The following is a 25,972-nucleotide window of genomic DNA, read 5'->3' on the forward strand; positions in this document are numbered from 1 at the left end:
TTAGTTCTACAACCTTTTCACTCCTTGGAGTTTCCAGGAACCTTTTGTGTCTGTTGCTATATTTCCACATACGGATTTGGTTCTACATACTTGCAGTTCCAGAAACATTTTAGTCCCTAGAATCAAAAATACCCCTTGCATTTCCACCTAAGATTCTGGGAATTTTTTTTCTTCTGAGTAGGCCCTACTTTTGGTTTCGCAACCCTTTTACTCCCTGGAGGTCCCCGTCTTACATGACCAAGTATTGGGTTGGGGCTTTGAGGGCAAAAACACAAGACAAAGTAAAGATTTGCTGCTTCTTCAATGAAAAAAAAACAAGCATATCAACACATCAATGGGGAACTCCAAATATGGGCGTGTGGAGCTCTATTCAAGGGGGCTCCCTTTAGTCCCCCTCAAAGGCCCCGTTGGTGGCTCCCTGACATTCGCTCCTCCTGCGGCACCTGGACAGGATCCTGTGCAGCAGGCCCGGGGAGCGTTGCATCTGAGGGGTGCCGTGGGGGCTGCCGGGTTCCTGGGGGGCCGGGGGGGGTCTCCGCGGAGGGGCCGGGCTGGGGTCCTGGCCTTCTCCTCCTGAGGGGCTCCTCCTCCGGAGAGCCTGCAGAACGTGACCACTGGGGGACAAAAAGGAAATAACACAAACACAGCTTGTTTATTCCTCTTGACCGAAATGCACGCACACGCATACAACTCTGTGCTCTGTGTGTGTTAGTGAATTTCAAGTATAAACACCCTGCATTAATTTCAATGTGTTCAAAGATAAAATGAAATTAAAAAACATGATTATGGCCCTCTGATAATTTATTTTAAAACATTTAAGAATTTGGCATATTACGAGAGTTTCACAAGAATAAAGTTGTATTTATTCACAAAAATCCAATAATAATAATAATAATAAAAAAGTTGTATTTTATAATTTATAAATATAAAAGAAATAAATTATAATATTATGAGGAAAAATATTAATTTATGATAGTAAAGTAGTATTTTTTTCAAATATTTTGCCTTGTAATAATATGGTATTACAAGGACAAATAAGAGAAAAAAAATCATTCTTTTATGAGGATAGTCGTTTTTTTTAAAGTTAATTTTACAAGAGACAAATCTTAATTAAATAAAAGTCCTGTAGTATGTTTTTAGGGCAAAGCTCATAATATTACAAAAAATAATAATCTTAATGTTACATTATTTTTTTCAAGGAAAAATATGAGAAATGCTTAAGTTTACAAGAATAAATTCATATTTTTTTCAAGAAATAGTTTTGTGAGAACAATGTCTCATTTTATTCACAAAAACAATCAGAATTTACGACAATAAAGTTGGATTTTTCTCCCAGGTGAAAAATGAGTCATTTTACAGGAACAATTTCTAATATTATCATTTTGAAATTCTATATTATTTGTGAATAAGGTCATATTATTATCCCAAAAAAGAAGTGGTAATATTATGAGAGAAAAATGGACTGTTCCATGAATGGCGTTGTAACCCTTTTAAGAAACGGATATTTGAACACAAACCGTGTAACAACATATGTAGACAGACAGCATTACAATAGTCACATGCGTTTATGCGAAGAACATTTAATATTACTGCACCCTACTAAGCACGCGTAACCGTCTTCTTTGTGTTTACACATATAACACTGTCTCCTGGTGGCCAACATGCACACACCAGACAAACGATGAATCAAAGCATGAAAGTGCTTTAATTAAGTTTTGACATTGTATTTTATTATGTTATTACTGTATGCATTTGTTTTATACAGTACAATACTGCAGAGTACAATTTTTACATGCACTTTCCGCTTAATGAGATGCAATGCGGCGAGATGGGCTTGATTAGAGTGCGTGCGTGTGTGTGAGTGTAATCAGTGTGCTTTGTCAACTAATGAAGGGCGAGTGGGGCCACCTGTTTTGGAGGCTGAGGATGTGTGGGGGAATATGAGTGTGAGTGTGTGTGTGTGTGTTGGGGGCGGAGGGCAACAGCTGTCGGATGAGATGCATGATGGGATACGGGTGGAGTGTGTACTACCTCGCACTGTTGCGCCGTACGCATCCTCCGTCACCGCCCGAGGACGACGCGGCTCTTTGGGACGAACTTCTCCTCCTCATACGAGCTTTAGGCGCAAGGTTTTCCTTCAAAACAGGAAAAATTACAAAAGTGTTATTTTACCTTTCTGGGCACCCAGGGTCACCGTAAAAAGCACAAAGTACGACAGGAACAAGAATACAACAAATCAATCAAATACCACTTATTACATTCTGCTAAAGCGTACTGATTGTCAAAGTGTGGGAGAGTACGAGTACCGCTAGTGGTACACATGCTCCCTCTAGTGGTATTGGAAAGAATCACTGAAATAAATGTTGACACTGCACATCACTGTTACTTTAATAAATAAATAAATAAATACAAATCCACTGCAGTATATTTGTTAAGTACTATATTCAACTTTCAGGTACAGTACATTTAAATGTAATCATTTGGAAATGTAGAGTGGCACGGTGGAAAAACTGGTTAGCACATCTGACTCACAGTTCTGAGTTTTATATTTGAAGATGTTTAGACTGTGCAAGTCACTGTGGCTAACAAATATTTCAATTACTCATGAATTAAATGATCATTGTAATCATGATACGTTATTTTAATTACGTTTTTTTCAACACAATTTGATGCAGAAGTAATTGAATAATAAAAATACTTATTTCATTTTTTACTTGAATTGAATTTAATAAATGGCATTGAAAAACTGGATCATATAATAGTTATTTAATTTGATTTTAATTCTACACTAAAATTCATTTTAACAATAAAAATAAAATCATATTTAATAACAAATTTTTTTTGAAGAATAATTTTATATGAATCAAATTTTCAAATGGAAAATTTGTATTTAAATTCCGCAAGAAGTTTAGTATATAATTTCTTGATTAACTATAACAATGGAAAACAGATAATAGAAAATATGATTGTTTTAGTTGTAATTTTTATTTGAACTCTATTAAAAAAACAAAACGTTATCATGATTTTATTTTATTTTAACGGCACTGAAAAAATATTTCAGTTGATTTACTTTTATTTAATTTTAATTAAACATTTTGAATCAAATCAAAAGGAATCAACGTGGTGGTATTATGAAGATATTTCCAAACACGACCAATATAAAATTACACAGTATTAAAAAAAAAAAAAAAAAAAAAATCGAAATAGCCAATACTGTATGTGTAGAGCAATGTTGTGATGATCGGGAGCCAAAAAGCAACCTGGCCGAGCTCCAGGACGCAGGAGCCGGGGAAGTATCCCTGCTGGCCGTCCTGCAGGCGTCCGAACCAGCGACCCGAACAGTCCTGGGACAGAACCACGATGACGTCACCGGCAGACAGCTCCAGCTCGTCGGGCCAGTGGGGGCTGTAGCTGTGCACCACCACCATCTAGTGGACACAAGGAGAATTAGGAAACGAGATTTTGAAATAAAAAAACTGCATGCAACTCAACCTGGAGATGGTGCTGTGCAGTGGATACTCTACGTCCCAAAGTGTACGATTTGTTTTCTTTTATTCTGCTGTATTATTGATTCTGTCATTGTATATTAAACTAATCAGATTTTTAAATTCAATGGAAAATTTTAAATGAATTTGGAATCTAGAATCTACTGGCCCATAAAATATTTATTTATTAATTTTTCTTCATTAGTTTTTTTACACAAAACGATATATATATATATATATATATATATATATATATATATATATATATATATATATATATATATAATTGTTTTTACTAAACTGTAATTCAAGTTTTTTTTATTTTAATTGAATATTTTAAATGTGATTAATATTTCTTTGTATAAAATTACAATATTTTAAGTAAAATTAAGTTAGTGAGCAAATAATTTAATAAAAAAATACAATTAATTCATATTTGAATATTAACATTGAAATAACAAGAAATATAAAATGGGTTAATTTTCATTTATTTGAATAAAATTAGCAATTAATTCATAAAATATATTATTTTACCCTTATTTCTTTATCATATTTTTGTTTTGTTTAGCCCCTTGTGGCCCATGTAGACTGTATCTGTGCACCACTAGCCCCATCTAGTGAGCAGTAGTAGAATTATTTTATTTATATATATTTTTTGCAATTATAACGCTGCATTATTCATAATAATGATGATGACGACATGATCACAAAGTGTCTTGAGACTGATGAGAGCTTGTGTGCGGGTCAGAAGCGGTGAATGAATGGGATTACATGTCAATGGGATTAAGGCCTGCTACTGGTGAAATAGAAAGTTTAAATGTGGGGCCTCTTAGCCGCCTCAAAATATCCCGCCTGCGTGCAATCGGCTCGTTACGCTCGTATCTCAACCCTCCCCCAAAACACAGACAATTTATTTGTAGTTTTGTAAAAGAAAAAATATCACTCTACAGTATTGTAGGTTATAAAAACACAGAGTAATTGACATAAATAGAATGGAAAGAATTCAACTGATGATTTCATACTTGCGGTCGCCTTGGCCACCGGGGGCATTATAATACATACAATACAGACACGTAGATTTGATGATAAAACAGTTGAAGACGAGGGCTGGAAAAAAAAAAATAAAAAAAAAATCGAAGAACTCGGTTAAGTCAACTTAAAAAATAGGACGACGCAGGATTTCCTACTGGATGCTCCGCCGGGAACAAAAACAAAACAAAAACAAAAAAATTAATAAAATAAAAAAGATCCGGAACCAATATTTGCGCCACCGGAACCAATGTTTAACACGGACATTTATTGCAAACGGCTGAAGTGATGGGCCACTAATAAACATTGCCAAAAAACGACAGAGGAACGTCTGTAAGTGATTTTAAGACACTATTTGATGTGTAATATACTCATAACATGATGTATGAGTGACCTGACTGGTAGTTAGCGTTTTTTTTTTAACTTAAAATGAAAATCGCGAGCGCGCTAATGCTAATCGTGAATGCTAACCGTTTAGCAAAGGCTGATTTTGTTGTCTCAAATTCTGTATAGAGATTATACCATACACTCAGTACCAACAAATAAATCCAGCGCTCATAAATGAGAATAAAATACGTCAGTTGTTTAAAAAAAAAAAAAAAACATTTTGAGGGGGGCAAAGCTGCAATAGTATTAGTTTTTGGCAGAGGATAAAGAATATACACCCAAGACTATTGTTATACAGTATTGTCTTTCTACGTGATGCTGCACTGTTTGTGGTCAAATATCTGTTGCTCAAAGGGTTTTAGCTAGCATCATACAGATGCTAGTTTCATTAGCCCGTCTACAGCGTGTTGCACTGTTAGCATTAAGATAGCTTACTGTCCTATGGCAAAGTCACAAGGTTGTTTTAAATACTACACAAGTTTGCTACCAGCATCGTTATATTTCCAAAACTTGTAAGTAGGGTTGCTCGTAAAAGGATGAAAACTAAAAACAAAAGCAACTCGCCTTGTCGTCGTTTCCTCGGCATGGATGTCGGCCTGTTGGGTGGAGGGGGACATTACAATTGCACAATTTAAAAAAAAAACAAAAAAAACAACAAAGAGTAAGGTCTCAAGACAGGAGTGGGGTAACATCCTATCCTTTCATACATTCTTGTTTCCTTCCATCCCTGAGCTCCCTTCATCCTTCCTTTAATACAATCATTTGTTCCATCCTTTAGTACCCTTCTTGTTTCCTTCCTTCTATCCTTCCATACATCCTTGTTTCCCTCCATTTTATCCTTTTATACCATCTTTTCTCCCTCCTTTAAAGTAAATTTTAACAAGTGTACACCCACTTTTTGCCCCCCCCAGTATAAGCACATACATTTGCCCTCTATTCACCAACAATCTCCCCTTCCATCCTAACTGGAGGAGTGGTGGTCAACCTAAGGCACACGGGGCAACACGGTCCCGATCATCACTGACCTTGCGGCGTGAGCACGGTGGTGAACACCTCCAAGTGCTCGTGGTGGCTGTGCATGTAGATGCGCTGCATCTCCCTGAGGCGGCTGGCGTCAGACTGGCGCCGCACGGGCAGTGTCGCGCAGCGCAAATTAAACACCCGCCCCGCTAATCCGCTGCAGCCACTCACTGAGCAACGGCCGCTGGCAATGAGTTCATGCTGCGGCACGGAAAAACACGTGTTTTCAGTAACAACTTTTTTACTGTCATATAGGGGTAAAAGGTAGTTAACCAATGTATGGTAAAACTAAAATAAAACTACGCAAAATTTAAGAATAATTACAACTTATTTGGGAAAACAATTGATTAATCACCTTTTTTTATATTCAAATTGCCAATCAAAACGGGAAGTGAGCATTTTGTATATTTTCCACACCTAATTGGTGTTAAATTCAGGTCCTTGTCCCAAATTCAGTGACAAACTAAGCTAAGCTAAAGCCAAAAGGTTTATGTAAGGGAAAGTCTCTGTTAAGCAGCTTAGAAAAGCGATCTGATTGAGGAGCAATTCTAAGAGCAGCTCGCTGCACCTTCTAGAAATACTGTAATTCAACAATAGATAGTTATATAAATTACTTAAAGGGTTAAACTCAAGCATAAACATATAGAATACATATAGTACTGGAATTAACAGGAAATTAAAACAAATCATCAGCCAAACTTCCCCAAAAGTTTCTCAAAGTTTATACAGGGTTTCAAAAATACATAATCTAATTTGAAATGTTCCATAACAAATGGCGAGAATTAAGAATAAAGTGGACATTTCCAAAATAAGAATAAACATACTTTTCAGGTAACATTTGTATGCATTTAGTTCATTTGGGTTACACAAATTCTAGGTTAAACCTTTCCTTGAATATGATAACAGGAATAAACTGAACATTTGTCCAATTTAAATACTCCAAAATTCCTTAGCTTACCATGAAGAATCTCTCCATTTACTGTAAATTTATTGAAGTAGGGTTGCAAAAATTCCACTTGAAATGATTTGAGGATGATTAGAAAAAGTTTATTTGCACTCTTAACTAAAAAGACGGATGTATGAAACATTCAAGGATTTTTTTGGTGATAATTTATGAGTCCGTGCAGTTCTTTTCAGTCATCGCTTCCCAGGTTTGGACTTCTTCCCGGCCGAAGCTCTTCCTCGTTGAGGTTTCCCTCCCGCAGGTTTCCCCCGAGCACCCCTCTTGCCTTTCCCCTTGCCGGCCGCCGCATTATCCCTGCGTCCCTTCCTGCCGGCCTGCTTGCTCCTCTTGTTGTTCCTGGCTGCGGCTTCCTCTCGGTCCTCCTCCCTCATCTGCTTGTTGACCGCTTTGGTGACGTTCAGCTTGGGCCTCTTGCTCTCCATGGCCTTGAGGAGCTCCAGCTGCTTGTTCTTCTCCGTGGAGAAGTCGCCCACGACCGGCTGGAACTTGCGCTTCATGCCTAAAGTTAAAAAGGGGGTGGAAAATTTCCGGTAAATTTCCATGGGAATATTCCAAATTGATAACTTTCCAATGACATAACTTCACCTTAGCAAACTCGGCCATCTTAATGCTAACACACAATGCAAAAGACCTTAGACAGGCTAACAAAACAAGCAGCGATTGTTGCGGTGTTATATCTCCAAGTAACAAATATTTGAACACAAAGTATAGCAATACATGTAGACAGACATAACAATACACAGGGGCATATATTCTTTATCTTCTGCAAAGAATGGCTCATATTACTGTGGCCTACTGAGTAATTGTGACTGTCTCCAGGTATATCTTTATTATATTGCCCCCTGGTGGCCAAGGTGCATACACCAGAAGGCACATACAGTGGTTAACTGCTTTTTACTCTGGTATGACAGTTACACATTTTACTTAAAATGTGTGTGTGTGTCTTGCATAAAATCTGGCTGTTTTAGTCAAGATTATGCTCAAATATGAGTCATTCCAAAAGCGGAGGACATTTTGCTGAAATTTTCAATAATCCATGCACAAAATACACAAACTTAAAATTGTGTAAATTATAATTGTCCTGAGACAAAATGTAACAAGCTGTCATAAAAGTGATTCCAAAATATTTAAAACACCAAATTGTCCCAAACATACAAATATAGCAGATAAACTACATTCTAAATCAAATTTTTGGGTCTGATTTTGTGGATAGGTCTTCGTTGTCAAAACAATTTAGTTTTATCACAAACATATTTCAAACGGTATTAATTTATGCTCTGAATTTGTGTCCCAACATCCAACCCCGTTACAAAATTTTTTAATTTTTTTATGTTAAAGCTAAGTTTGTGCTTGATCAGTTAGCATAGCAGCTAACACAGCTGGCATGCACCCTTGAGCTAACACTAACCGGTTCCCTTGGTCGGCTTCTCCTTGGGCAACCCCTCCTGGAACTTCCCAACCGAGGCAGTGGAGGTCCGCGCCACACTGGCAGCTTGGACCAGCTCGTCCTTGGACTGCTTGGCGACAGGAGTCAGGCCCACGCCGGGGACCTTGATTTTCTGTGCCCGGGCGATGTTCCGCAGCCGGTTGAGCTCGTTCTTGGCCACCCGCTCCTTTTTGGCGACGACCCGCTTGGCGAACTGGTCCTCGTTGGGGTCGGCGGTCTCCGGGACCTCGATGATCCACTCCTTGGTGTCGTCCTTGGCCCGCTTGTAGCCCCACCGCCGCCGCCATTCTTTGGCCGTCTCATCCCACACCAGGTTGGTCTTCTTCTTCTTGTTGATGCCCTTCAGCTTGGCGAACTGCTCCCACTTCAGAGAGAAGGTTAATGAAGTTAACAACAGGGAAATAAGGATAACTAAAATTGAAAAAAGAAAAATAAATTAATGAATCTGGCCTCTATGATGGCTATGCTCCCTTTTTTGAACCACCGCCATAGTGCCCCTAGTGTTCAGATAGAGAGACCACATAACTTTTATTTAAAAAAAAATAAATAAAAAAAAAGCCTTACAAGATAACGTTACATTTGAGTGAAACTTATGAGACGTCCAAGAAAAGTTGTGATTAATGTAATGGTATTATCAAGTATCTATAATTAGCGAGTACTCAAATGCAAGTATTTGTACTTGGTCTCGAAAAGGGCCTGTAGGTGCATCCCTGATTGAAAACCCATGAGACTACACTTGTTTTTTTACTGTACTGAATCATACAATTTTGGTAAAATGGATTTCATCCGAGACTCAACACTTTATTTTTTATTTTTGTTCTACCAGCTGCCATTTACACATTTTTGGACAAGGGAGCAATTTGTCTTGTCTCATGCTAAAGTTAACGAAAGAGGTGTTTAATGGCCAGGCATGACTAGTGGATATACGCTCATTTAAAATGTTATACTACTACTTCTAAAACTAACATAGGAAAATGGCAACCCCATTCTTAAAAAAGTATAACAACTGAATTTGAAAAACAAAAAACGTCAGAGTCAAACCAACCTAAAACCAATGAAAAATCGAAAACTATTCTAACCTTGGTCGGAGGTCGGGGCTTGGGCTGCGGTTTCTCCCGGGGTAAGGAGGTAGTCGGGTCGGGTAGTTTGACCACCACGGCCTCCTGGAGCCTCTCAGTAGGTAGCTTCCACAGCTCGTTGATGAGAAGCTGCGTGTTGTCGCGAGCCAGCGAGCGCAGGAAGTCCGCGGTCAAGTCGCGACGATCCACGCGGTTCTTGTCGCAAGCCAGCAGGTTGCCCAAGTCGAAGTCCAGCTCCAGCTCCTTGTCCACGGCGATGCTGCGGCGCTTCTCCGCCTCGTCGCGCTCCGCCTGAGCGAGGAGCTCGTCGACGTTACACGGAACAGCTTCGGCCATATTGGAAGTAGTCAGTAACAGCTTCTTCGCACGTGTGTATATGAAAACACTACAACTTCCGGGCCGAATCATTTCCGGATCAAGGTTGAATGTATGTAGTTTTCCAAAACACACACAAGGGGGAGACATTTCCCCATGTTATGTCACAATATATGTTTTACCCCAGTACATCGCATACAGTTTGCTACGTCAATTAATTAAATGAAAAAAACCTATTAATTTTAAAATAGTGGATTAGGTTATACTAAAAAAATGCATTCACCTTAGTATAATCACCCTGTGATTATATTTACATAATAAACAATTACTACAGCAAAATATTAAATATAAAAACAAAAATGTAAGTTGTCTATAATGTAGTAATGTAATATCACTGCATATATTTCGATAAAGAGCAATTACAAAGGGAGATTTAAAAAAAAAACAATTTTAGAAATAATGTCTTAAAGTATACGATCAGTTATTAATAAAAAAATTATTTTTAAAATAATATGTTTAAATTATTTCATTAGCTCCAGTATTCCATTAATTATCACAATTTTTATAATATTTTTATTGGTTTATTTAACCATTTTTTGTTATGTTTTCATCATGATGAATGGCTTTTAACAGTGATTCTCAAAGTCTGTCACACAGATTCCCTCAAGTGGTATGCAAAAGAATCAGTGCCTGAGTACAGTTCAGTTGTATTTTAAGTTCAATACATTTGCATTTAATCTGCTTGTTTTGAAAGATTTATTCTGGTACATTTTTTTATTTTTACCTGTTTATGTGCAATACATTTTATGGTATCAAAATAGCATTTTCTTATTTTCCAATATTTAAGCGCAGTGTTAATGTTCAAATTGTGCGCAATGGTACAGTGCCTTACAATAATATTAAATATACTATTTAGGAATAAAACCGCTGTCTCGTTTTTGATGAACACTTTAGTGCTAACTATGCAACAGGAGATTAATATTGATAGTTTTTTGAGGTTATACATTGTGTAAAAAGTTTGAGAACCACTGTCCAAAACAGTTCCTATACCTTTAATGTCGTTTTCTTCTGTGGCTCATAAAAGTTGCTTTGGTAAACTTTGTAATAGGATTAATGTCAGTGTTTCCACTGAGATTAAACCCACTGATGTGTATATGTATAAAAATACACGTGCCATCAGTTGAGGGCTGTTATTTTGGTCCTTTTCTGCACTAATTTGACAGAGGATGTGGGTGTCTGATAAGGAGCACATTGATGTTATTATTTGGTGGGGTGGCGGTTGGCCGTAGCGCGCCGCCTGAATGGTAACGCGCTTGACAGGCGCGTAGATAAGGTCACCAGGGAGTGGTCGGCGGATAATTGGTGGCCCAAAGTCCCTGGTGGGATTTAAAAAGACCCCTTAGGTCCCCGATGACGTGGTGGTATGACGTCTGGAAGGCAGATACAGAGGAAATAGAAATACGTCCGATGTTTGAAGTAGCATTTTAACATTTGTGACTGTCATAAAAGCGTAAAAACAAGTTAACCACTAATGTAATGTGATTAGCGGCTAACAATAGTGATGCAAATCTTAATGTAAATCTCAGGGTATATTTTCTCTCAAGTTGTTATCACACATGACAAAGCCAAGCGCAGCTAGGAAATCTGTATTTTTGAAATAAAAGAAGATCAATCCTAAAGAAAAGGCAAAACCTTTGAGGCTGATGTTATTCTAAAATGGCCCTCGGAGGACTTTATATAAAGTCAAAATGGCTGCCGTCCCCATTCCCCTTCTGCCGCATGTCTTCTTTTTTTCCCATTTTGCTGACTTTTGGATGCAGGGATTAAGGCAGCAAACAGGATTACTTTTCCACAGGGTTTCTTTTATAGAAGAACACAGGGCACACGTCACTTGTTCACTTTTTCCTCCATGACGTATTGAAGCTTTTCATCAAATGGAAATCCTCACACAGGTTTTTCTCCCCAAAGTGTCTTTGATCCTCTTCACCGAGCTCTTGGTAAGAATCAAAGCTTTTTGACAGCAATGATACACCTTCAATCGGCCTTTTACAAAGTTGAGAGGCTTTTTTTTTTTTTTTTTTTTACTCGTAGGAGCGCTTCAAATGTGTCAGATTGCGAGGGTTTCTCCTGTGAACGGGCAGACACCACATGATTTGCGCAAACTTTCAGTCATAAGCACAGTATTGTGATTCAATTACTTTTATTGGATTTATTTCATCAGAATAAAACAAATGAAATGCTCGCCTACAAACAGCGTTGCAGCGGTGGGCACGTCTCACTTGCGACGATTAACTACGAAAGTTAATTTCACATTGTAAGTGTGATAAACTTTTCAAATCCATTCCTACGTCTTTGATGGTTGCGCACAAATGAGCCGTTTTTCTCTGGAACATACTCTGGAAGGTAAAAACAACTGAGCTGTATTTAATAAATGCACTTCACCGGATTCAAAACAAAGTTGAAGCCACCGTAACATGATTCACAGTTTGAACATTTAATTCAGTGATTCATTTGCGTACCACTAGAGGGAGCCCATGTACCATTAGTGGTACCCGTACCCCACTTTGAGAACCACTGCTTTAAATGATTCGCTGGCTGCATAGCGAACAAAAGTGTGTTACCAATCACATTTCCACTTGCATGATGCCTGTGGGAGGGAGGCAAGGAGGGAGGATTGCATTTGTCCAAGTCACCTCTAAATTGCTCATGCACAACAAATAATATTCACCCAGCTGCTCGGGCTTAGGCACTTTTCGTGATTACATTGGCCGCTTCCTGCCGGCTTGAGTTCAGCTCGGCTCGGCTCGGCTCGGGTCGGAGAAGCCTTTATCGATCTGCTAAAAATTGCCATTTTGGCAGAAGGTGGCCATGTAAGACCAAATATGGATGCGGAAGAGACAAAGCGGACCAGCTCGGAGCGAGGCTATTTAGCGGCGGATAATAAAAGCAAATATTGACAAAGCCTGTCCTCTGTGTTTTTATTGGCACGGAGGTGAACGGTGCGCACACACACGTTAGCACATATCCATTTAGCCCTCAGGTAGCGCCTGAGAAATCCCCTTTGAAGCCTCCCCATTAATGAGGAAGGCTCGAGCGTGGGGGGCCACCCTACGTGAGGGGCGGCCAGGGTCCTTATTGATCCTTCCTTAATTAGCCCTCCAAGTGCACATCGGCGCATAATTAGACTGATACTGTGTCTAATGAATGCGGACAGACACTAATTCCTCCCAGGAGAGGGCTTGTTAGACACAGGGTGGAAGAATGAACAATGGGGTCAATTATTTTATTCAGTGTAGTTCTAAACATATAAATGTCTTCTCAGCATTATTTAGTAAGGGAATTGAATGATGGGCTTGGACTGGACGTAAAATGTTACCACCAAAATACTCATATAGTTATGGGAATTATTTTAATTTTCACTTTATTGATAGTCATTTATTGAATTATTTGTTTTTTATTTGAGTGCTGCGATTGGCTGGCAACCATTTGAGGGTGTACCCCGCCTCCTGCCCGATGATAGCTGGGATAGGCTCCAGCACTCTCGCGACCCTGGTGAGGATAAGCAGCTTAGAAAATGGATGGATGGATTTATTTGAGTGATATTTTTGTAACATTTTAATTGTATTCTTACTTTTTAAATGTATTTATTTATTTTATTTTTAGTTATTTTACTTACATTTTTTTCAAAAATAAATTTTCGCTTCTTATTTTTCTATTTTTTATGTTAGTTATTTTTTACTTGAGTCATATTTTCTGTTTTACTAAAAACACACGCACAAAAAACATTTTAATTGCATTTTATTTTTAATTTTGACTTTTAAATATATTTTCAGTTATGTTTTTAATTACTTTTACTTTAGTTAATTTTATATTTTACTTATTTTTGTTTATTGTTATTTTCAGTGGTATTTCAGATTATTTTGATTCAAAATGTTATTCATGTATTCTTTTTTAGTATACTGTTTTTCTGTACATTTTTCATTTTATTTTATTTCAGTTACTTCTCTTATTATAAAAAAAAACGCTTTTTCAAGTGATTCTCCAAAAAGTGTCACAATTATAAGAAATAAATTGACCAAGCGTGAGTTACTTCAATACTTTTTAATTTAGTTATGGCACTTTAATCTATTAATTCTTTATTTTAGTGAACTTGTAAAAATTTAATAAAATACAAAAATATATATTTCGTATGCATTCTTACTACATTGTGTAAAAAAATCCTGTGTGTCTAATGTTATCTTACTTTTGAATATAGTTATTGGTATTTTAGTTTTATGACATTTGGTATTATTCAAAATTTGTATTCACCATTTTTTTTCATTTACTGTATTATTATTAGACTTTTTTTTCCCATTAGCCAGTGAAACATTTTCAAGGGACCTCTGAAAAATGTCAGCTTTCCAATAATTACAGATGACTTTGTGTGCAAAATCCAACTAAATTGTCCCGAGAACTGGATCAGTGGACACAAACGGCAAACGCAGTTGGCTGCATGTGCATATTTACCTTTGAAAGCATTTTGAATTAGTGTTTTTAATATGGCACTTAACTTATTTTTAATGCGGCACGGTGGACGACTGGTTAGAGCATCTGCCTCACAGTTCTGAGGACCGGGTGTTTGCATGTTCTCCCCGTGCCTGCTTGGGTTTTCTCCTGGCTCTCCGGTTTCCTCCCACATCCCAAAAACATGCGTGGTAGGGTAAATTGACAACTCTAAATTGCCCGTAGGTGTGAATGTGAGTGCGAATGGTTGTTTGTTTGTATGTGCCCTGCGATTGGCTGGCAACCAGTTGAGGGTGTACCCCGCCTCCTGCCCGATGATAGCTGGGATAGGCTCCAGCACGCCCTCGCGACCCTTGTGAGGAGAAGCGGCTCAGAAGATGGATGGATGGATGGAATTTATTTTTACATTGAGCAGTTATGAATCGTAAAATTGTGCATTGCAGTGTGAATCCAACCCAAAGCGACTCCTGTCATCCAGTTTGCTTCGCCCACCTGATCAATGGGCTGATTAAATGGCGGTCACGTACCCTTTAGCCTGGCGTGATGCAACCGTAGCAAAAAAACGCGCCACATTCACCCAAGTGTCCTCGCCGAGCCCGTTTGACAGTCGCTGAGCGCCCCGTATGATCCCCGGAGGGATGATCCCGAGCTATAAATAATATGGATTGTATACGAAGCCCTGGAGCGTCGCTATAATGACTTTGATATGGAGATTAAAACCCTCCCCACTCACCACCTCAACCCCCGAAGTTCGAGTGAAACAACTCCTCAGACGAGTTTCACCAGCAACGTCTCAGGTGGAGAATACACAAACACCTGGAGGCCTTCTCAAGTCAAAGTCACTCCACTTCTTGACTTTCAATGTATTGAACTCCGGCGTACGGGTAGCGAACGGCTTTGTGTCAATTTAGTAGGAAATTGTCTGAAAGTCGACTTGTTGGGAACATGGCGGAATAAAAAAATGATGTAGTAACGCCACAAACGTTGGAGGTAGCACTCAACAATCAAGATATGCAGAAAGAAGCATTCAAATAGTGGAAAGGTGTTTTTGAACTAACAAAATAACGCAATATCAAATGAGGTAAAACAACAACAACAACAAAATTAACAAAACTACATTAAGTTTCTATTTCTTTTTTTCATTTATTCGAAACTGAAGCGCCAAACACGGCAATTAGCATTTCAAATATGAACTTCACTCGCGTGGCAATAAAAGAAAAAGTAGGGCCCTAGCACACTGGACAACGTGCATTAGCAATGAGGCACCATGATCTTTAATGGACACACTACTTCATCTATAGGGTCAAATATTGACATTCACGAGTGTGCTGCTGTGACTTTCATACAACAAAGTGGGAATATCTTATATGTTACGCACAGAGAGCCCAAACGCGGCATCCTTGAGACATGAAAAGAGACCCACGTCAGTGGACCTTCATGTGGAATTTAGGATCTCAGCATGGAAAGCACATTTTCGCCACCTTCCGACTTTCAAAGCGGGAACCGTGTCCGCTTTTCAGGTAGCGAGGGCGTCCGTAGAGAGGTGGAAATGATACAGCTCGCTCACGTACGTTTTGGAACTGTATGTCGACGAGAACAATTGTGAAAGATAAACAACCTTCAATTTGCAACTTAATTCAATCCACAAAATAGAACTTTTAAGAATAGACACAAAATGCAAACTGAGTACCTGAAGTGAACCATCCTTCTTGGTGTAAACAGTTATAATAAGCAAATCAAGTGTTACATAAAGAGCCATTAAACCCCGATCGTAAAACATCACTTCACGCCAACTTGTGAAAGTCAAAATAAAACAAACTGATGGCGGCATGCCCAGAAAAGTGAGACTACAGACCACAATGTCTAATGTGTGGATGACATCAACAAAGAAAAAAACTTTTATGAAGCCTGGGTTCTATTCGAGAACATTATGTATTTGATTTGATTTGATTTTTTACATTTTAATGTGGTTTGGAAAGATTCTCTTTTGTATTAGTGGACACCTCGCTGGCTGTCAATTGGCCAATGAAAATGTGCGCTTTACAATTCACAAGCTAACCAAGAGTTATTTCAAAAAATAATACAAATACAAATGTAAAACAAACATGGCTGAGTCGCTCCATAAAGCCTGACACAGTAACTTCACAAAAATTGCAGAATCTATCCACAAACATGGCAAAATCACAATCGACTCAGAAATTTGGGGGATTTTTCCAACCTGATCCCTTCGTTCTCCAACCCTAACAAGTCAGACACTATGCTTGATTCTCGGCTTTTTAAGACTCCCCCCCCCCCCACCCCAGCCTCAAGCTCCCATTGACACAAGTAGAGTGATGCAGAGTGACAGACGGCAGGAGTGGACGGCGCCGGCACCGACGATTCGCAACAGATAACAGATGCATCCTTTCGAAGTGCGTGAACCACCGGCGGATATTTACCAATTGGGTTCACTGCTACCCATCAAAAACAACCACCCTAAGACTTGGAGTTGCAGCATAAGACCTCATATATTTATATATAAGAAATTATATATATATATATATGTCCTAAATGTGTGTGTGCATCAAGCATGCATTGTTGCGTAAGTAGGACGCAAAGGCGGGAACCGACGATGACTTCACGGCCCAGCGAGGACTCCAAATCCCTGGTCTAATTATAATGTTTACATAAGCGTGACATGTAATTTACGCCCCGGCACGTCAAGAAGCTCTAAGGGGGCTGCGGAGGGGTCAGGGGAAGCCCACCTGATTTCACACACAGCCCGGTGAGCTGAGCAATTAAATCACAAGAATAGTAATTAGTAAGTCAGTAAGTCCGAGAGCGCGTCGGATAACGACAAGGGAATTCTACCGGGCGGAGAATAATGTCTGGGTGAAGCAGCATGTGGCTCAACGTTGTTTTTGCCTGTAAACAATTATATGTTTACCACCGCGACTCATATATACATGAGACAACAGACGCTGCCGTGTTAGTCTGAAAACCTTGTACGTCGCATTCCGAGCTTAAACCCGACAAAGATGATCATATTTTTTAGATGTCCGCATGTGGCGAAGATTGGGAAGATGGCGTCGTCGGTCTGTGACGGTCCAAAGGAGGAAATACTGCTGCTAAACAGATTAAATGACAACATTATGCAAAAGAAAAAGAAAAAAAACTGGTTGCACATTGTTGCGTCTTATCATCTTCTCGTGGTCTCCGATATTTCCAGAGTGTTGCTGTCTGCTGTGTCATTTTGCATTTGGCCGGGTCTCGTTGAGTTTAAAAAAAAAAAGGGTCACACTTGTTCTAATGAGCCTTTTTTTCCCCTACATGCAAGCGTATTCTTCTGCTCGCTTCACAAACAAGGTTTTCCCTCATTAGGAAATATCACATCGGCTTTCTGGAAAGCATCTTCACTGACTTGCATCCCCTCTTTTATGATCCATTATGTTGGCTCTAAAAAAAAAAAAAACAAAAAAAAAAAGACTAGCGCACATTTCAAAAAGGAGACCATCCCTTCTTATGAAATGAAAATAGTAAAAAAGGTCACTGGAAATAACAAGCGCCTTGTGAACTGACCCCAGTGTGTTTCCCCCCCTCCTATTTATCACGCAGGCCGGTTTGTCCTCGCGCGGAACCGTAACTCGCTGTGACTGCTGGGGTGTAAAAAAGGTTACATGCTCGGCCGACGTTGAGAATGCGGAGGCCTCGCCGCCCGCAGTCTTCCAACAGTTGTCGCTCATTGGCTTGACAATGGCTTCTTACACGTTTCGGCCCCTTTGTGTCCCCCGCTAAGATGGGCGCCGCTGCCGAGGTGACTGGAACGACGGCATTTTAGCATCCCTGCCTCGGTGACGGTGACGTGAAATGAGTGGGACGTGAAAACAATATCTTTTAAGGTCAGTAAAACTCAAAGGGAAAAAGGCACGTCTGAAATCAAAAGGAATTACCCGCTGGATTTGTGGCAACTTGAATTAAATGAAACATGGGTTATTACGTAGACATTTGTTTTTTTGCTACCCTACGGCTAAGAATGGCATTAGTTCAAATGAAAAAACTTTCACAGGCTGTCAAGTGCATGCCAGAACAACAGGTGGCGCTTTCACCCCTAACCGCAATGGCATTTCGGCCAATCACAAACCAGAAGAAAGTCATATCTGGAAAAGGCACAATAGCAAACAAGGCAAGTCAAGGAAAACAGGAAATCATAGTCAGTGGACAAAGTAGTTTACGTTCAAGCTAGGCTAAAGCAACAATAAGAATAACCCGTAACTGTAATGACATTTCAGCCAATCACAAGCGACAACAAAATTATATCCGGGCAAAGGCAAGTCGAAGAAAATGGGGTCTCGTACGTCGGAATCAAAATTCATGGAAAAATATTTGTAAAAATTCCAAATGTTTGTACATTTAGACACGTGCTAAAGCATCCATCCAACCATTTTCTGAGCCGCTTCTCCTCACTAGGGTCGCGGGCGTGCTGGAGCCTATCCCAGCTATCATCGGGCAGGAGGCAGGGTAAACCCAGAACTGGTTGCCAGCCAATCGCAGGGCACATAGAAACAAACAACCATTCGCACACACATTCACACCTACGGGCAATTTAGAGTCATCAATTAACCTACCATGCATGTGTTTGGGATGTGGGAGGAAATCGGAGTGCCCGGAGAAAACCCACGCAGGCACGGGGAGAACACGCAAACTCCACACAGGCGGGCCCGGGATTTGAACCCCAGTCCTCAGAACTGTGAGCCAGACGCTCTAACCAGTCAGTCACCGTGCCGTCGGGCTAAAGCAAGTATTTTTTATATTTTATTTTATTTATTTTGCTCAAATCATCGCACTGGCTGGGAATTTTTGACTCAGTCTTGACGTCCCAATTAGTTTCTCTTTAGCAGCCCTCATTCATCCGACTGACACTCACTCTCTTCCTGATGGAGCCAATCACTGACACGCAGCATTACCTAATGACAGCAAATCAAGCTCCGAGGCGCAACGTCAAGCTTTTATCGGCGTAAACTCCTCCATTTTTCAAATGCAGACAATAAGACTAATGGCCCGCCGGCCAACCTGCACACTCACACGTCCCGTATCTCCGATTTACATCATAAAAGCAAAGTGCATGAGGTGCGAGAAAAGCAGGTGCCGGCGATATGGAAAAATTGAGTCCATTAGTTTGGGCGATGTACCTGAAATGTATCCCAGAAATTCCACTTTAGACCAATGTAGCAACAATATTTAAACAATTTCACCTTCGATTAATAGCCTCCGAATCATGCTGAATCAGGTTCCGAAAAGCATGCAGTCGGCTTCACACTGTTGTAAGATAAAATCCAATATAGTCCAAATATAGCTTTTCTTCGACTAGCCTTTCTCCTATTTCTTTAATCCCAGTATTGTCCAAAATGCTGCTTTCCTTTAAGAAGTCATTTTTCATTACCTTAACTTAATCCCATTTTTGTCTAAATGTAGTTTTTTCTCAAATAGCCTTAATCCTTATGATCATTTAAACCCAATATTGTCCAAATGCAGGTTTTCCTCGAGTCGCCTTTATGTACATATATACAAACAAATAAAACACATAAAGACACACTGTTATACAGTGAATAATGTCCCCCAAAAATATGTTATATAAAAAACGGGTTTATCTAAATGAAACTGCAGTTGTGACCACTTTTAAAAGCCTAAACGGGAACCAAAAGGATTAATGCGGTGAGTCACAAATAGAAACCTGAGCGACAAATTCATATTTTGCTTACAATTTCTCACTTGAAAGTGCAATTTAAACAGGGGGTGTAAACTATGCAGTACACACTAAATGTATAGAAGCTTATAATATAGACAAAGAGCCACGAGGGCGGAGCTGCATCGGAGCTCGTTTCATAAGGCGTCGAATACTTAAAACAGACACTTTATAATAAAGCGCTAGTAGGGTTCATACGGCATTATTAACGAGCTGATCCACAACGATGTTTCCTGATGCTGGTGGACTTCCATACTGTACAGGCAATGTTTTAAGTGACTAATCTTCCAAATGACAAAAAGTGAACACCCTGTGCCACCCATATTAGATGGCGAAGGCAAATAAGCTTGGAATATGCCCCAAAATGGATATTTTTAACCAAAACGGCACGGTTCCTTGTGACTTTTTCGTACATCCTGTCATGATAGACATGTCGACCAAATGTCATGTCCATGGTTGAAACTGGTGTTCTCTGGTTATCACACTTTTCTTCTTTGCCACCACCAAGACTTTTGAGTTGTATTTTTTTCCAAACGGTACCACTTTTGACTACTTAGTCTATTATTGAACATTACAAACAAAGCAGGTTGTTTTGCTCAGTTTTGTGTCGTAAAAAACATGAAATGTCACTTCTGTTCGCCTGGCTAGCCTAAACGCGAAAGGTCAAAACTCTCGCCTGGTGGGCGAGGTGTTTTTTATAGAGGATGTCGCAAAGCGAAAAAGTCAGCGAAGCGGGCGGCAAGAAAGGTTTGAGCAACAAGTTTTCAAAAGGCCGGCGCGACCTCACTGATTAAAACAAGGACGCTCAAATTATTTAGGGAAGCGATGTGGCCTTCCTTGCCATTAGAAAGGCACGCAGTCGATCAGTTGCCATGGAGAATATGGAGAAAATGGTCTCCAAACACCTGGTCAACATCCAACAATTCCCCTCATCGCATTTATCTAACCGTGGCTCTAATCAAGGAAACAACGTTTAAGCCGAATAATCTCTTCCGCTGCCGACGGGAGTGATTTGCAAAGGAGGCGACATGCGTTGACCACGAGGTGTTTTCTATTTGTGTCAACCGACGTGTTCCTGCTGATGGGAGCTGACGCCTCGCCGCCCTGAGGCCACATCACGAGATGCTACAGCAGGAAGCCTTCACTCGGTTGCCAGTTCCATCACTATTCTGCAGTGATTGATGGATGTCAGAGAGAATGGGATGTCCCTCCCTGAAAACTGAAGAACAAAGAGGAGAAGAAAACTGGTCAGGGCGGAGATGCAAGATTAAAGGTGCTGCAGTGTCCTACATGTGACAACAATCTCCTGTATTCTTCATCTATCTGGGGTGCAGGGTAGGCGGGCGAGAAGGCCTACAGCTACATTAAAGGGGTTGAAGTGGATTCTGGAAAGTGCCATCTGTGTCCTATATGTGAAGGCAATCTCCCGTTCTCTTCACAAGTCTGGGCCGTGATTAAAATACAAGAAAACTGATCAGGGAGGCTGCGATGAGGCTTTAAGCAATGTTGAAGGGGCTTCAGAGTCAGGGAGTCTGCAAAGCAACATTCAAGAACCTACAGTGATTTCTGGCAAGTACTGGCTGTGTCCTACATGTGACAACAATCTCCCATATCATTCACATCTCTTCTCCTATCAGGAAAAACAGCAAAACCAGGCAGAGTTTTGCAAAAACATAACATAGCCTCGCCCCCTGCATTCACATTACAAGTCACTCCAGCAGGAAGCACATTACCTGGACGCCATTTCCACTACCAATCTACCCTGATTGGCCGATTGATCCCCGCCTTCTAATATCAGTCTGGAATCTAATATCCCCCTGCAGCCTGCCGGAATGGAAGTACAGCAGAGGATCACGGGGATGTGCTTAACTTCATTGTGACAAATATGCAGTGTGCAAAAAAAAAAAAAAAAAAAAGTGTCAGCATTAACAGGAGAACAGAAAGTTAAGTGATTCCTCCAACGTGGGTGATTGCTCCCCTTGATTGCTTTGCACTTTAAGTGTGAAAACAGCGATTTTTTTTATTTTTTATTATCTTCATCACTCGGGTTGGGATTCTAATGACTTGTCTCATCCGGGATGGAGCGTTCCATCTTGAGAGTGTGATCTGGCGCGGGGCCCTCGCTGGGAGGCGTGGAGCCCGAGAGGCCAGTGACGCGCGTATATACGTGCGGCAATGAATCAACGTTGCATCTCCCCCATCCCTTCCTGACTTGGATGCAGATGCGGATTCATTCATTAAGTGCAACACGGCGCGGGTCAAGTATTAGGGACATCACTGCGACGGGCAGAACATTAGGTACACCTACACAGGAGAGGTTTAATAATGGGCCTGCAGTGTGGCTTGGCACGGAACGAGTGCTGTTTCAATGAAGTGGGGCCATGTACTTTATAAAAACATACAGTAATGACATAATTAAAACGAATTCAAAATAATTTGTGCTTTTGTCACACTGCATCAATTTAATGGCCATTGCGCTGCTCCTTCTGGAGTGCCCGCCTTGGCCACCTGGGGGCAGTATAAGACAGACAGATGGATATACTGTACATGGAAGTCTCAGTTGCTAGGTCTCAGCTCCTAAATATAGCACTAATATTAGTCGCTCTTTTCACAGGATAAAGAATATGACTGTGAATATTTCTTTATTGTCTCACAAATACAGTATCTGTAAGATATCCGTTGCTTAAAAGGTTGTAACACCACATCATAGATGCTATTCAGCGTTAGCGATAGCCCGTCAATGTTATCCCCCACTATTTGTTAGCATTAAGCTAGTGGACTTAAAGTAAACTTCAACTGAGAGTGGCAATAAACAGCTCGAAGCCTCAACTTTGCGCTCGTGAGATAAAGCAAAAAATCGTCGGAACGACGGCTTGTATCTGGAAAAAACGTAAGTCACATTTCCGAAGGCACCACTATATTTAGATAATTACGTGAGCTCCAATAAGTTTATTTCTCAGGTGTTTTTCGCACGTTGTCGGGTAGAATAGGCTAATAACCAGAGGTGGGTGCACTCCAGTCACATGACTTGACTCGAGTCGGAATTAAGTCGCCAATTTTAGGACTTGGGACTTGCTTGGCTAAAGGAGAATGGCAACAAGCAAGGTTTGCTACTCAAAGAGAAGAGACCAGAGGTTGGTAGAGTACGTAGCTAAAAATTGTCATATGACTCAGGAAAAAGTAGTCCCCCCCCCCCCCCCAAAAAAAAAAAATAATAACAACAACACATACATCGTGTCTTACAGAAACATTATATGCAAAAAAACATCTGCAACTTACTGCAAGGTGTTTCTCAAGTTAGAAGTGGGCACAAATTTCCACATTTGGGCAGACAACAACACATGATAAAGCTGTTGTTTTTCATAGTCTGAAATGTAAAAATGGAATGACTGTGAGGCCTTTGCAGCTGCTTGTAGCTTCCGTTTTTTCCCGCCATTCTTCACATAAATGATTCACTCTGCCTGGTTGTCGTTTGATTGGTGAAATGGAGTCAAACATCACTAGTGGTGGTTACATTTGATGAGTAAAACGTCACCTGAGGAGGAAGCCTCGCTGTTGAACCCCAAAAAAATTGTACCTTGAGAAACAGGTTTAATTTGTTCTGTCACCACGCTTGTAATTCAACACTGTTGTATCTCAAATAACCCTTTCCCATTTGAATGAATGGGAATGGCAATAATATGTTCCACTCCTTCCCCTCCCAAAAAAAAAAAAAAAAAAAAGAATTTGGGGAAAGTTTTTTTAATTACGAAAATAGCACTCTGTAATATGGTAATTTATAAAAACAAAGAGAAATAACAGTTAAATAGAATGTAAAGAATTGTAGTGTGTGTGCATTTTGATTTAATTCAAATCAATTCATTGTGCTGCACCTCCTGGTGTTGTCTAGTTTGGTCACCAGGGGGCCTTACAATACAGTCATGCAGAGACAAAGGAAGAAGACTAGCTCCACAACCACTATGACTCAGTAACCTGCAGTAATATGAGTCATTTTTCTCACAAGATAAAGACTATATGTCTGAGAGTATTGTGATATTGTCTGTCTTCATGTGTTGCTGCACCAATTCAAGTCAACGCAAAAAACAGCTCGTGTCTCGAAAAACCCGTCAGCACAATAGCAAACACACAGTGGGCAATAATTATTTTTCTAGATGGGCTAAAAATAGACTTTTTTTTTTTTTTTTCTCCGTTTTGTGGGAAAATGACAGCAGGTGTGGTAGCTATAGGTTTATTATCGGAAAAGAGACACACACACACACACACACACTCATATGAGTCATCCCGTCTAAACTAAAGCACTTTGTCGGGGATGGTGAGCGGGATGGAGGGGGAGAGGGGAAGGGGCGTCCATTGACGATGCAGCCACGGCGAGAACCGCGCAGACTCAATGCGCCCCGACACGTTTAGCGAGACGCGCACTATATATACAAGTCCACTCAACACATCTTTCTCACTTTAAAGTAACCACCACTGTCACCACACAACTGTATTCGTGGGGGGAAAAAAGGAGGACGGCGGGGCATCGCGCCAAGCATACGCGGCAACCAACAACCAACCACCGCATTGGGTCTCCTCTACACAGTGAAGGTATGGCGAGAAATGAGCCTTGTTTAAAATCATTAGTGTATTTGAAATGACACAAGATGAACACTTCGATGAATTAACTGCAACAAGTTTCCCGAAAAAGCGATGCGTAAAACGGTGCGTAAATGCGCATGACGCAGCAACCGAAACGACTTTGTTCCCCTTTTCCCTGCAGATTTTTGTGTCCACGTCCTGACATGAAGCTCAATTTACTTGCTACCACGGTGATTCTGCTCGTTGCCTTCCTCCCGCGCCGCGAATGTCGGGCTATTGAGAGCCCCGCTGGAGCCCCGCGCCTCCCGGCTGCGCAAAGCCCGAACGTCCAGCAATTGGAGCAGCAACAACAGCAACACAGGTCGCCCTCGGGTCCCATCCTGGAGCGCCTCGGGGAGGAGTACTTCATCCGGCTGGGCAACGGCGACTCAAACTCTTTCCCCCCTTCGTCCATGTACCCCCTGGCAGCCGGTGGGCTCTTGAACCGGGCGCTGCAGCTCCAGTTGACTCGGCGGATTTTGCAAGGCAAAGTGGGCAACGTTCGAGGCGGCTTCAAGAATGGCGACGAGGGGGACTCGGTGGAGCGGGGACGCCGGTCCGAGGACCCGCCCATATCCCTGGACCTCACCTTCCACCTGCTGCGGGAGATGATGGAGATGTCCAAGGCGGAGCAGCTGGCCCAGCAAGCCCAGAACAACAGAAGAATGATGGAGCTCTTCGGGAAGTGAAGACCAAAGACCCTTAAATTCACACTTAAAAAACTGTATTTCTTTATTTATTGCTGCTTTTATCTCGCTATGATTTACAGCTCAAACTGGATGTTAAAATGATGTGGAAAAAAAAACTTTGTATCCCAGAAAAAAAGTTGCTTTTTATGTACATATGACATTTTTGTTTGTTAATAAACTGATGTGCAAGCAGTCATGTGCAGGAGAATATCGTGTGTATAGACATATATTTTCTAATAATAAAAAAAAAAAAACAACTACACTCAAAGAACGGTTTTACATTTCTCTGTGGAAATCTGTACATGCTATTGTAACAATCCCCTTAAAAAGACTTAAATGTTACTAATATTCTCAGATATTTGATGGTAAATATGATAATCCAGTAATAAAGTGAAGGTCAAGTCATTTTGTCTGAATACTTTTGAGCCCCGTGTATTAAAAAGGCTGTAATTCCAATACGATCATCTTTCAGACTACACTTAAATCATACTGATAATTCGAATGTGGAATAAAGACCAAATATATCTGTCTGGATAATAATCATACAACAAATATCCAACTTAAAATGACTTCTATATCACAAATACTTCCAGATATTCAAAGCTAAATATGGACTTGCTGAGGAATAAATAGTACTAAAGTGACGGTCAAAGTCCAAAAAAAGGCTGAAAATTGGATCTTTGGAAATTCTCACATGGAATATAGGCAAAATCTC

The 25,972-nt window shown here is 40.3% G+C and overlaps 3 protein-coding genes across 3 annotated transcripts; 1 reads left to right on the forward strand and 2 right to left on the reverse strand.

Annotated features, from left to right (window-relative positions):
• Positions 1-282: 282 nt before the first annotated feature.
• On the reverse strand, positions 283-6,897 carry si:dkey-97a13.12 (uncharacterized). Its single transcript, XM_061759040.1, has 6 exons — positions 6,880-6,897; positions 5,927-6,122; positions 5,466-5,497; positions 3,261-3,428; positions 2,032-2,135; positions 283-614 (listed from the first exon to the last, which is right to left on the reverse strand). Exons 1-6 carry the CDS (start codon positions 6,895-6,897, stop codon positions 386-388), a joined length of 747 nt encoding a protein of 248 aa, XP_061615024.1. The 3' UTR covers positions 283-385.
• rrs1 (ribosome biogenesis regulator 1 homolog) lies at positions 6,621-9,826 on the reverse strand. Its single transcript, XM_061758855.1, has 3 exons — positions 9,412-9,826; positions 8,294-8,696; positions 6,621-7,384 (listed from the first exon to the last, which is right to left on the reverse strand). The coding sequence occupies exons 1-3, from the start codon at positions 9,817-9,819 to the stop codon at positions 7,059-7,061; spliced, it is 1,137 nt and encodes a 378-aa protein (XP_061614839.1). The 5' UTR covers positions 9,820-9,826; the 3' UTR covers positions 6,621-7,058.
• Positions 9,827-13,259: 3,433 nt separating this feature from the next.
• On the forward strand, positions 13,260-25,662 carry crhb (corticotropin releasing hormone b). Its single transcript, XM_061758811.1, has 3 exons — positions 13,260-13,278; positions 24,413-24,538; positions 24,711-25,662. The coding sequence occupies exon 3, from the start codon at positions 24,733-24,735 to the stop codon at positions 25,255-25,257; it is 525 nt and encodes a 174-aa protein (XP_061614795.1). The 5' UTR covers positions 13,260-13,278; positions 24,413-24,538; positions 24,711-24,732; the 3' UTR covers positions 25,258-25,662.
• Positions 25,663-25,972: the final 310 nt, after the last annotated feature.

The sequence above is a fragment of the Phyllopteryx taeniolatus genome, chromosome 20, assembly GCF_024500385.1.
Source record: "Phyllopteryx taeniolatus isolate TA_2022b chromosome 20, UOR_Ptae_1.2, whole genome shotgun sequence".
NCBI classification, from domain to species: domain Eukaryota; kingdom Metazoa; phylum Chordata; class Actinopteri; order Syngnathiformes; family Syngnathidae; genus Phyllopteryx; species Phyllopteryx taeniolatus.

Bases quoted from the DNA above. Each gene is read 5' to 3' on its own strand.
- si:dkey-97a13.12 (XM_061759040.1), bottom strand. The intron at 3,429-5,465 runs GCGAGTTGCTTT...TGTGTCCACTAG, and splicing joins GCCGAGGAAACGACGACAAG to ATGGTGGTGGTGCACAGCTA. The intron at 2,136-3,260 runs GTTGCTTTTTGG...CCTGTTTTGAAG, and splicing joins GCGTCCTGGAGCTCGGCCAG to GAAAACCTTGCGCCTAAAGC.
- rrs1 (XM_061758855.1), bottom strand. From the start codon at position 9,819: ATGATTCGGCCCGGAAGTTGTAGTGTTTTCATATACACACGTGCGAAG. The intron at 8,697-9,411 runs GTTAGAATAGTT...TTCTCTCTGAAG, and splicing joins AGCCCCGACCTCCGACCAAG to TGGGAGCAGTTCGCCAAGCT. The intron at 7,385-8,293 runs GTTAGTGTTAGC...TTTTAACTTTAG, and splicing joins GAAGCCGACCAAGGGAACCG to GCATGAAGCGCAAGTTCCAG.
- crhb (XM_061758811.1), top strand. From the start codon at position 24,733: ATGAAGCTCAATTTACTTGCTACCACGGTGATTCTGCTCGTTGCCTTC.